The following is a 12917-nucleotide window of genomic DNA, read 5'->3' as shown; positions in this document are numbered from 1 at the left end:
ACTTGGTCCAGGATTGAATTTCTGAGGAGAAAAACTGTGAGTGCACTCCAATGTGGAAATTAATAGAATAAGATTTTCCATGGGAACCATTTGATTTCATCCGTTTCTCATTGGTCTACGCACATTCAGCTGATTTGAAAAAGTAAACACTTCGGAATTAGTATTGGAAATTCCCCATCTTCCATGAAATTCGTTTTCAGTATTGTTGGGTCCCCATCATTTCCATAGTGTATTTTATCAAGTTGTGTAAGTGGACTCCATTGACTTAACCATCAGCTATCACAATTTTCGGCCTTTTATGACCTTATTATAATACCCAAATCTAAATTTTCACACAAAATGACACCACATTCATTTTTTTAAATTTGGGATAAGTCTTATTTTAAAAACTAATCAAATTACGTTAATTTCATATAATTTGAGTGAAAAATAAATTTAGTATAAATCAATGAAGTTGTCATTTAGGAAAAAACCTAATCTAATTGAAATATGTATAAACACTGTTTTAGAATTACTGTCAAACGACTTGTCATTTCCTTCTATTGACAAAGAATTTTTTTTTTTTTTAATAATCTCAGTTGAAAATCCTGTTACATGTTACATTTATATAAAAAAATTCAAAAGAGTATGGGCAAATGCTTGAAAACCGGTCATCTTGTATGTATCTGTGTCATATTCAAGCAACAAGATGAGTGGTTCTAAGGCATTTGCCCGAGTCTTTTGAAATGTAGTGAATTTTTCTTCTAATTTCATTTGACAAGTCTACTGCTACATAAATCAAATTCAAAACAAAAACGTCTCTCTCATGTCTAACCATAGGGTTGAAAAGCCATAAGTAATTCCTAATCGAATCAAAATTATTCAATTAACTAATATTGATTTATTCCCAAATTAAATCCTTTAAGATTGACTACGTTAGTTTTCGAAAAATTTGAGAGAAAATGTAAAAGAAAAAAAGTGAAAGGACAATAAAAAAAAATCATTTTAAATTAATAAATTATTTTTATATATCACTTTAAATTCATTTAACTTATTTTTTCCTTTTATGTAAAAATTAAAAAAAATAAAACATATGAATTTTTAACTAATTTTAATTATACTTGATTTTGTTTTATATTTTTCTAATAATATCGAATATGAAAGAATTATTTTCTCTAATATTTTTTTTAAATAATTTATGAGAACCAAGTATAATCTAAATGACCAAATTGCAATTATTTATTAAGAGAAACAACTAAGAGTGCTAGCAACGCCACAACCACTCTAAGCAATGTCCAATGACAAAATTTACAAGCAAAAATTACTCTTTATTTAAACACCCAACTAATTTGTGTTCTTTCAAAATGAAAATATCATTCAGTAGGTTGAAACAAGTTATGTCCCAAATATGAATAAGTTATTTTCATAAATTAATTTTTAGGATATTTTAAAATTAATATATTAAACAATTTTTTAAAAATTATTAGTTTTCAAACTAAAAGAATAAAAAATATAACAATTAATTTTATAATTGGTGTTAACATGTAAAAATAATTTAAAACAAACAACTTAAACATCTATTAATGAAGAGTTCATTTGATAGTGTTTTGAAATAGTAATTTCAATCTAAAAACATGTTTTTTAGAAAAATTATATATTTGACAAAATTTTAAAAAATTAAAAAGTCTAACGTCATATAAATCATATTCAAAACAAAACATTCCTCTAATGTCCGACCATAAAGTTTAGAGATGGCAAGTAATTCCCAATCCATTCAAAATTATTCAACTCATTAATCTTTACTTTATTTGTAAATTAAATCCTTTAAGACTACCTCTACTTCTCAAAAAAATTGAGAGAAAATGTGAAAAAAGAAAAGAAGAAAATAATAAGTATAAGAAAAGAAAAAGTGAAAAAAAATAATTAAAAAAATTAAAATCAATAAATTATTCTTATATATCATTTTAAACTCATTTCACTTATTTTTCTCTTTTATGTAAAGATTAAAAAAAAAATGTATGAAATTTTGACTAATTTTAATTATATTTAATTTTTTTATTTTTTCTAATAAAATCAAATATGATATAATCATTTTCTCTAATTTTTTTTAATACTTTTCAAAAACCAAGCATTATCTCAATAATCAAATAGTAATCATTTATTAAGAATGTTACCAACCCCATAGCCACTATAAGCAATGTTGAAAGACAAAATTTACATCCCACAATTACTCTCTATCCAAACACCCAACTAATATGTGTTCTTTCTAAATGAAAATATCATATAGTAGGTTGAAGCAAGTTATGCCCCAAATATGGATAAGTGACTTCCATATTGTGACTAGGTTATTACTTAGAAAAATTTGTTAATCTCACTAAAATAAACTATTGCACTAATCAAACTCCAATTTAACCACCCTTTTATGTTAAACTCATGAACTTAAGAAAAAATAAATCAAAGGTTAGGATAAGAATGTTAACAAGATAGGTTCAAGATGGATTATGTGTTCAAAACCGGAAAAGTAAAAACAAAAAATGAATTAAAATATTTTTAAAACTTTCTATAAATTAGGGGTGAAGGAATTCTGGGTAATCGATTTGTGGTTCCTTCAAATCCATCTTATTACCAAAAAAAAAAAAAAAGATTTAGACGAGCCCACATATCTTTGAAAATAACTCTCTTCTATACTTTTCTAGACAATTAAGTAAAGGGCTCTTTTCATCACCGTTGAAAAGAAAGACAACGTAACATTTAATCATTCAATAATTCCAATTTTGATAAGTCAGTTTGTGGCACAAGTTCTAGCCCACGCATAGAGATATTGTAACAGTCAATAAAAATTAATAAGTATATCATTTCTTCTATGCATGGCCAAATCTACTTGTCAAATCAGGATCAAGTGGAGTTCGACTTTGCTTTTCAAGTCCCAACTTGTCTATTGGCTTGACAGCTGGACCAAATTGCGCAGAAGATTCATCAAGGCAAGAATTCTTGTGACAACACGATTGATAATTAGGCTAACATTCAATGCTAGAGAAAGATATTGAATTATTGTGAGGACTATTTTTACAAGTCAATATCCAAAAATACTTTCTTTCTTTTTTTTTTCCCCCTTTTAAGGACGATTCTTTGTTGTCGACCTTGAAATGTGAAATGGTCACAAGAAGTAAATTTGAACTCAATCCAAACTTTTTTTCGTACTCAAACCCTAAAACATGTATGGATTAAACTCGAGTTGGGTTTGGTTGGATTTAACTCCTATAAGTTATATTTTTAATTTTTTGTCCCTTTTTTAAAAAACAATTTTGTAAGGCGAAATTTTTTTAACTTTTAACTTAAAAAAAAAAATCGTTTTTTTTCTTCTTTCTGTTTACCACCTTTTTCACCATATTATAATAGCTAAATCTAATTTTTCATATAATATAAAACCATCTTCATTTTTTTTTTTAATTTGGGATAAGTCTTATTTTAAAAACTAATCAAACTAGGTTAATTTTATTCAATTTGAATAAGAAGTAAATTTGGTATAAATTAGTAAAGTAGTAATTCAAAAAATAAAAACAGAATATGATTGAAATTATTGAAATCCAAAAAAAAATTTCAAAGAGAAAAAAAAAAAAAGGATTTCTCATTATGAATTCTCTTACAATACCAATTTTTTTTATTTATATAATCTCAATTGACAATTCTACTATATTTATTGAAAATTCAAATTTCTGCTATATGTTACATCCATATATACATTCCAAAAGACCATGAGGAAATGTCTGGATCATGTGTTGTATCAGTGTGTCATATTCAAGCGACAAAATGAGTGGTTACTAGGCATTACCCTAGTCTTTTGAAATATAGTGAATTTTTGTTCTAATTTCATTTGAAAAGTTTACTGCCACATTATCATATTTAAAACAAAACATCTCTCTCATATCCAACCGTAAGGTTAAGAAGCAGGAAGCAATTCTCAAAGCATTCAAAATTATTTAACCCATTAATCTTTGATTTATTCTCAAATTAAATCCTTTAAGATTATATTTAATTATAAAAAAAATTAAGAGAAAATATAAAAAAGAAACATAAAAAAAAAAAGTGTTAAACAATAAAATAAATTATTTTTAATTAATAAATTATTTTTATATATCACTTCGAATTCGTTTTCAGAGTTTATGTTTAGTCCCTATCATTTCCAACTGTATTTTATCAAATTTTATCAAGTTGTGTAAGAGGACTCCATTGAGTTGACCATCAGCATCAGCTATCACTGATTTAATGCAGATGCTCTTGGGTCCAGGATTGAATTTCTGAATAGAAACACTAAGGGCACCTTTTTTTATAAAAAAAATTTTGCATTTTTTATCTTAATAAAAAATTTACTTTTTTTATCTTATTCCTCTTTCCAACCTTTTAACCTTATTATAATACCCAAATCTAATTTTTCATACAAAATAAAACCATATTCATTTTTGAAAATTAGGGATAAGTCTTATTTTAAAAACTAATCAAATTATGTTAATTTTATTTCATTTGAGTGAGAAATAAATTTAGTATAAATCATTTAGGAAAAAACTTAATATAATTGAAATATGCTTTTTTATCAAATTTTCTTTTGCTTTAAAAAAATAGATTTAATTTTTTTAAATAAATTGTTACTTCAAAGCAAAACCAATAATATAAAAAATCAGTCATTTAAATGAGGAACTATTCTAAAATAAATATACAAAATTTCAAATAAAGAAAAAAAATGAAAATAAAGGGAAAAAATGAAGAAAAATAATAATAATTTTAAATTAATAAAATATTTCTATTAGTTATTTTCCTTATGTTTCCTCTTTTACGTAAAAATTAAATAATTTAAAAATATATAAATTTTTAATTAATTTTATTATATTTAATTTTCTTTTGTATCCCTTTAAGTGAAACCATGCATGAGAAAATTATTTTATTTATTTATTTATTTTTCTTTAATCATTTATTAAGATGACCAATTAAGAATACTAGCAACCCAATAGCCACTATAAGCGATATCCAAAGAAAAAATTTACAACCAAGGATTACTCTTTATCCAAATACCCAACTAATGTACGATCTTTCAAAAAGAAAATGTCACTTACTAGATTGAAGCAAGTTATGCCCCAAATATGAATAAGTTACTTCCATATTATGACTAGATTATTACTTAGAAAATTCTATTAATCTAACTAAAATAAGTTATTATGTTAGTGGATTCTATTTTATGCTAACTCTACTTGATTATCTAAGATTATATTTGGTTTCCGTAAAATTTGTTAAAAATAAAAAATAAAGAAAAATAAAAAAATAAATTTAAAATTAATAAATTATTTTTATATATTTCTTCAAACTTATTTCATTTTCTTTTTCTATTATATAAAAATTAAATTACTTTTTTGAATTATATAAAAGTTAAATAATTTTAAATATATAATTTTTTAATTAATATTAATTATATTTTATTTTATTTCATAGTTTTCATAATAAAATTAAATACGAAAAAAATCATTTTCTTAACATTTTTATTTCTTTCTTTCTTTAGTATATTTTTATAACCAAATAAAACCTAAGTATATTTTCATCTTCTTTCCTTAGTATTTTCCAATAACCAAATTAAAAATTTTATATTATATTTTAAAAAAAAATTATTAATCCTAAATAAATATAATTTACAAAACATGTAAATAATTTTTTCATAAAATTTATGTTTTCTTTCAGGAAGTTAAAAAATTCAGACGAGCCAGTGGATCTTTGAAGATAACCTTCCCATTCCTTTGGCATAAGCATCTTCAATTTTTTTTAATTTTTTTAATTATTTCTTTTGTCTTTTGCAGGACGATTAGGTAAAGGGGTCTGTCCATCACCATTGGAAAGAGAGACAACGTAGTATTTGTTCTCTAATTCCAATTTTGACAGGTCAGTTGGTGGTATAACTTCTACTCCACGCACAGAAATATTGTAGGAGCCAATAAAAATTGGCTGGACTGCCGGACTCATCAAGGCAAGAATTCTTTTGACAATTATGGATGGCTAACATTCAAAGGAAGAGAAGTGAAGGCTGATTTGACAAGTCAACATTCGAAAATATTCTTCCTTTCTTTTTTAAAACCTATGTAGGAGGAGGATCCTTTGTTGCAGGCCTTTCAACCATTTGTATTTTTATTGAAATAGGAAAAAGAAAATATTTTAATGAAATTTTAAGATCAAATTTTACTATCTCAAATATCTTAAAATTTGAGATGATAATTTTTTTTTAATATGTCAATTTTTTAAATATTTTTTAAAATCATTTTCTTTTTAAATTAGGACTTTGAAAGTTTTTATATTTTATGTTTTTATATTTTATTTTAAAATTCAATGAAAAAATTAAGTTTTAATTCAATGTATAATTTTTTTTCTTTCATTTTTAATTTTATCTTAAAATATAATGATCTATTTTTGTATTTATTAAATTTTTTTAAATTTAAAACTTTTAAAACTTCAAAATTTATTTTATATTAATTTGAACTCAATTATATTTTTAAATTTAAATCTCAACTACATAAATTTTTTACTCCACTCACTATCTTTTATTGTTATTATTATTTTTTCTTCTCCTTTCCTTTTTTTTTTTTTTTTTTTTTATATTTTTTCCTTTTTCTTTTCCCTCACTCCTCTCTCCTCCCACTTACCCCACCTACGACACATTCTCCCACTCCCTACGGCGGGAGACACATCCCGTATCCCCCCTCCTCTCTTCTCCTTTGTCTTTTCTTTTTCCTTTTTTTTTTTCTCTTTTTCTCCCCATTTTTTCCCCTTTCTTCTTTTACTTTCTTACATTCTTCTTCTTCCCCCACCTAGTCCACTCCACCCACGCCACCATCTCCCCCCACCCCCTTTTTTTCCTCTTTTTTATTTTTTTCTCTCCACCCAAACCCACTACACCACACCAACTGTCAGCCGATTATCGGCCAGTCGCCGTCGGCCAGCCGGTGACGACACGTCCTGCAGCCGACGACCACCCCCCATTCCCCTCATCTCTCATCTCACCACTTTCTCTCTCTTTTCCTCTTGGGCCCATTTGTTGTTAGTGAGTTGATATAGAATTTGGGTTCCTTTACTGTTAGTAAAATATGTTGGATTGGTTGATAATTGATATGAGTTTTGCTTTTGAATTATTTAATTTAGGTATAAGACAATTATGCATATTTAGGATGTTTGGGATTTACATATTAAATAGGGTTTTATTTTGAGCGGTGGATTTGGGTTTTTATATTAAATTAGATTTAAATTATAAATTATAAAATTTAGGTATAATTAAATTTATTTTAATTTGTCACATTTAGGCTTTGGACTTCGCCTATCATGTGGGATATATTCATTGGGCTTTATTTATCAATTTAGGCCCATTTTTATTAATGAAATTTATTGCAAATTCCATATCCATACTCTTATATGTGAACACAAATATATTAATCATCTGTATGTCACAAGAAGAGTCTATAGACCAGTTGTTTTTTGTGAAGGATTTTTGCTTACAAGTATTATTCAATTATACCTTAATTTAATCCTAACCATATAATTGTATCCTAAAACATGGTTAAGTATATATAACCTATCGACAACTCATTGAAAAATGTTTGGTGACATGATATATAGCTTGTCCAATTGTTTGGATGAAACCATAAATTCTAATTTGCAGTCCAATGCATCTCCAAGAAATAAAATGTTCAAGATTTAGTAGAAGGGAAGAATTATATTGAGCCTATTAATAATAATGCAATTCTTAAATTATTTGAATATAAGTTTGACTTAAATAGGAATTAGGATATATATCTTTGTTAGATGCTATTAGGCTTTTTGTTGACATCTTCTTAAGGTGCTTAAAAGATTGCCCCATATGAATAATAATAATAATAAATAAATAAATAAATAAATAAATAAATTGGCATCAATTTATAGCCTATTTACTACTATTTTCATTGTTGATAATGAAATTATCTTTTTTAGTAAAAGTTATGATTCACATTAATATCAAGGTTGGTAAAGTTTGATCAAAATAGTTAACACAATTTGAATCTAATAGATTTTTCATAGATTTAGATTGAATATAATTGTATTTTAATCAAATTTGTATCAACTTTTTTTTGTTTAATAAACATATGGATTTTTTTTATTTTTTATTTTTGTTAATCTATATAACTTGAATTCATCTCAAATTGACCTATTTATGTTGATTAACTTTATTATACTTATAATCTATTTAACTCATTTAAAATTTATTTTGAATAAATAAGTCAATTAAGTGGTAAATATATCAAGTTACAAGGGTAATCATATTAATTTAAATAAGACTTAATTTGACCTAATTATAAAATAAGTTACACAATGTCATAACTATTTAATAATTATGTAATATTTAAGTTCATATTGTTAACCTAATTATTACTCATGTCATATTTAGATTGACCTATTTAATTTTGAGTGTCTGAATTTCAAGGCAATATGAACAAAACCCACCAATATGAATCAACAACTCTAATTTAACATTAAAAAATGTCAACTATGGTGGCATCAAGAGAGACATTGCACACGTTATCAATGTTTTGCATTACGACATTGAAAATTCTTTTCCAAGGTCGAAAAAGTTCTACATTTTTACAAGGCATAAGCTTCGTGAAAACTTAATCAACTAATACGTTATAACAAAAACTTTAGTAACTAATATTTCAGATTACATGTTGCAAAATTTCCTAGAGATATGCATATTTTCCATGATCCAATCATTATTTTGTTAAAGTAATTAATGGAAAAAAAATGGAGAAAATTTTGAAAAACATAATAAAAATATTTAAAGACTAATTTCAAAAAAAGTTAAATAGTTTTTTATTTTTGTTATTTGTAATTTTAAAAAAATTATTTAACTAAACAAATTTTAACGGTTTAATATTTTGTGAAAGTCATTTTTTAATTTATCTTCAAAAAATATTTTTCAACAAAATTTTAAAATCTCTTGTTTGATTGTGATTGTGAAAAAGAGCCAAGCATATGGCCTATTTACAAGTCGGCCCAAACCATCCTCACCCTTAGGGCCATACTACCACTCTCCTCATGTAACCACCCAAAAAAATCCACAAAACCCATGAATATTAATCCAACTATCTAAGAAATAATTCATGATTTTGATTAATTTTACTTGAATTCTTTGACATATTAAAATTTAATGATATTTAAAGAGAGAAAGAAATCAATCCCCATTGAATAAATCCGATATTTTCTACTCTTTATTGTTTCTATGACCTAGTACTGGAAACAAATTAGAAAACTAGAAAATTTCTAATACTATTTGTAGCACTAGAAATTTTATAGTTTGAAAAAGTTTAATCTCCTTCATTAATAAAATTATAATTTATATTTACAAAACATTAACCATGGAACGCTTTTATTTTCCCCATATTATAGCATTATTGTAATATAATAGATACCTTAAGTTTTATTTGGGTACAATACTTGCTTTAAATTTAATTTTTATCAACATAAAATTTTGTCCAAAAAGAATACTAATGGTTGCATTTTAACTTATTTTATTTCTTATTATTATTTAGAAATTTTGTAGCCAAATTTTAAACCACCAAACAAATTGCCTAGACACGATTTTTTATTTTGAAAATGTTGCTCAAAATCTTAAACTTGTTGAATTAGCACGAATTTTTTGTGGGAAATAAATGAAAAAAAAATATTAAGAATGAGTTTTGAGACACTTCAAAATCAAGTTTGAAGCAATTTTAATATGTGATCAAGCATTCACATCTATCAGTGTCTCTTAGGCACTTTTACTCAAGTCTTCATACCTCATGGGTGCTTCTATACAGCCAACTCACAGAGGATGTTTCTTTTCCTCTCTTGCGTCCACTTCTTTTCCCTTTCCCTTTTCCATATGATATGTTGAACTCTTCCTAGAGACTTGAAATCTTGTAAAAATGGTTAAAAATACCTTGAAAACACACAAGTCTTTCAAATGATTTGCTAGCAATTATTTAAGTTAAGAAGGTTGATTAGCATTGAATTAATATTTTAAAAGCAACCTTTTAACCTCAAAACATATGCATAATTGAATGTTAATCATCGGAGACAAAGCCCAAGTTCAATTTAACCCAAGGCTCGAACCTATGTTAAAGTTAAGGCTCTAGCCCAAATTAAGACCTAACTTGAGTTAAATTCAAGCAACACCAATGCCCAAGTTAAGCTTCTACTAACTCTCATTCAACAATTATATACAAAGAAAGAATTAGGATATAAAAGAATTGGAGGATACAATAGAGATTATACTCACATTTCTACAAATTAATTAAGATTTCAATTTGCTCACAATTTTTCTATTTAAGAGAAATTTGTGTGTATATATAGCCTAAGAAGTGAAAAAACAGGCATTATTATTGTTCAAAAAGCATAATAAAGAATTATATACCATGGGATCAAATACATATCAATTCAATAAGTGGAAAATACAACATAAATTTCTCATAGACATATATGATAAGGGATAATACAAGACTTAAAAACACAACCTAAAATATAATCAATGTACAACAATCATATATCTATTTTTCAATCATAACTTGTTAAATAATAATGGTTGCACATCTAATGAGAATTTTTTAGTGTAGTCCAAATATGATCTCATGGAAGTTGAAGTACTATCCATATTCAAAAACTATGTTATTTCAGCTACAACACATGCAGTTTCTTAGAAATTTTGATCAACATTCAAATGTAGGGCAGACACTCTAATGTTCTCTAATTCCATTGTAACTTCTTTCATTGTAGGTCTTTTTCTTCTATTTAAATTTAAGCATCGCCCTGCAAGCTTAGCAAATGTCATGATGTCTTCTTCCCGACTTTCCTTCACAACTTGAGCATCAAGAATATCAAATAAACGAGACTCTTGTAAGGATAAAATGAAAAGTGTTGCCAAACTTTTTTCTTCTGATGATCTTGTAGATGAAATTGGCTTTTGCCCAGTTAAAAGTTCAGCAAGAACAACTCCAAAACTATATACATCATTTTTTTCAGTAAACTGGCTTGATTGAAAAATTCTGGGTCCAAGTAGCCAAAAGTCCCTCGGACAAGAGTAGTCAAATGAGTTTGATCAATGGAAATGGACCTTGATGTTCCAAAGTCTGACACTTTTGCTCTATATTTATCATTTAATAGTATATTGGTAGACTTGATGTCTCTATGATAAATAGATATGGAACATCCCAAGTGTAAATAAGAAAGTGCTTCTGATACCTTTGAAGCAATTTGTAAACGCATTTCCCATGAAAGTGGAAATTCACTATTTTGATTATGGATAAGTTGGAATAAAGTTCCATTAGAAATAAACTCATAAACCAATAGAGGCACTTCTGTCTCCAAACAATAGCCCAAAATCCCTACCATGTTCCTATGGTTGATTTGAGAAAGAATCACAATCTCATTAATGAAGTGCTCTAATTGGTTTTCATCAACTATTTTGGACTTTTTAATTGCAACAATTCTTCCATCATTTAACATACCTTCATGAACTGTTTCTTGACCTCCTTGACCAAGAATTGTATTCTTATTGAAGTTGTTAGTCGCCTTCTCTAATTCCTTAGAAGTGAAAATTTTTATTTTCTCAACAGCAACTTTATGAGAAGAAACTTGTCGTTGCAACAACAACCCACCATTTCGTTTGAAGAATCGCCTTTTGACTCTAATATCCAATTGTTTTCTCACTCTCTTATATAACCCGAAAGTGAAAATAAGTAGCAACAATGATCCTCCACTAATATGGAAGCCTGCATGTTTGAAGATAATTAAAAAAAAGTCATCCAATTATCTTACATTAATTTAAAAAAATCAATAAAAGTGCATAGATGAATATATCTATATATGTTACAATTAATAATAAATAGGAAAAGTAAAAAATAAAAGAAAGAAAGAAAAATAAAGTAAAGGGACATTACTAAAAATTAGATAAACATGAAATTAAACGGGGTATTACCTAGAATTAAAGCTTTTGATTTGTTCTTTGTGCTGCAATGGAACTCATCTTTCTCGGTGCTATCATTGTAACAGCTATCACATCCCCACTGGCAGTTGGCGCATTCTCTAACAACTAAAACAAGAAAAATGTAGATACCGTAAAAATTGCAAATCTAGCTAATAATTGCTAAACGCTAAAAATTACAAACAAAAACTGAGAAATGAAGAAAAAAAAAGGCTATGTTTGATTTGGAAAGGAAAAATGCCAAGAAATTTCTCATTTGATTTTACTCCATGATGAAAGAGAATTAAATATGATTATAATTAATTATAAATTTATATATTTAAAAAAAAATTTGTATTAAAGTGTTAAAATAAGTTTTTATTTATATATATAGGTTTCTTAATTTTTATAGGAATAACAAAAACATATATACATAAATGTTAGGTCTATTTGGTAATCATTGTTAAAAATAGTTTTTTTTATCTTAAAATCATAAAAGAATTTTCAAAAATCGAAAACAAGTTTGCTAATTTTGTTGACAAAAAAAATGGTTTTTTAGGAATTTATTTTGAAAATAACATATGTTTTTTGTAAAATATTATAGTTGTTTCTCATAACTATTTTAAAAGAAGATTATTTAATTAAAATGCATGAAATAAGTCTAACCTTCTATACTTAGCCTAAAAAATACTCTTTTCTTTTTTTACAAAAATACCCTCATTTTTTTGTTGTAAAAATAACTTATCTTTTAAACCTTCTTGCAAATAAGGGAAATGTTAATTCAAACAGGGGAGAGTAGAATTTATAAATTTGAGATTATGTTATTGTTTTTAATTTATTAATCTTTTAAAAAATAATGATATAAATATGAAAAATAATTGAAAGTAGAGAATTACGGATAAAAGTTATTTTAAAAAGTATTAAAAAAACATGGAAATCG

At 25.8% G+C, this 12917-nt stretch overlaps 1 protein-coding gene across 1 annotated transcript; it reads right to left on the bottom strand.

Annotated features, from left to right (window-relative positions):
• Positions 1-10711: 10711 nt before the first annotated feature.
• On the bottom strand, positions 10712-11691 carry LOC117904155 (wall-associated receptor kinase-like 1). Its single transcript, XM_034816669.1, is given in 2 exon segments — positions 10712-11055; positions 11058-11691. Coding segments are annotated over 2 exon segments (807 nt in total). The 5' UTR covers positions 11521-11691.
• Between the last annotated feature and the right edge of the window lie 1226 nt (positions 11692-12917).

This window comes from Vitis riparia, chromosome 17, assembly GCF_004353265.1.
Source record: "Vitis riparia cultivar Riparia Gloire de Montpellier isolate 1030 chromosome 17, EGFV_Vit.rip_1.0, whole genome shotgun sequence".
NCBI classification, from domain to species: Eukaryota; Viridiplantae; Streptophyta; class Magnoliopsida; order Vitales; family Vitaceae; genus Vitis; species Vitis riparia.
Note: the sequence above shows the minus strand (reverse complement) of the source record. Positions and strands in the feature narration are given on the sequence as shown.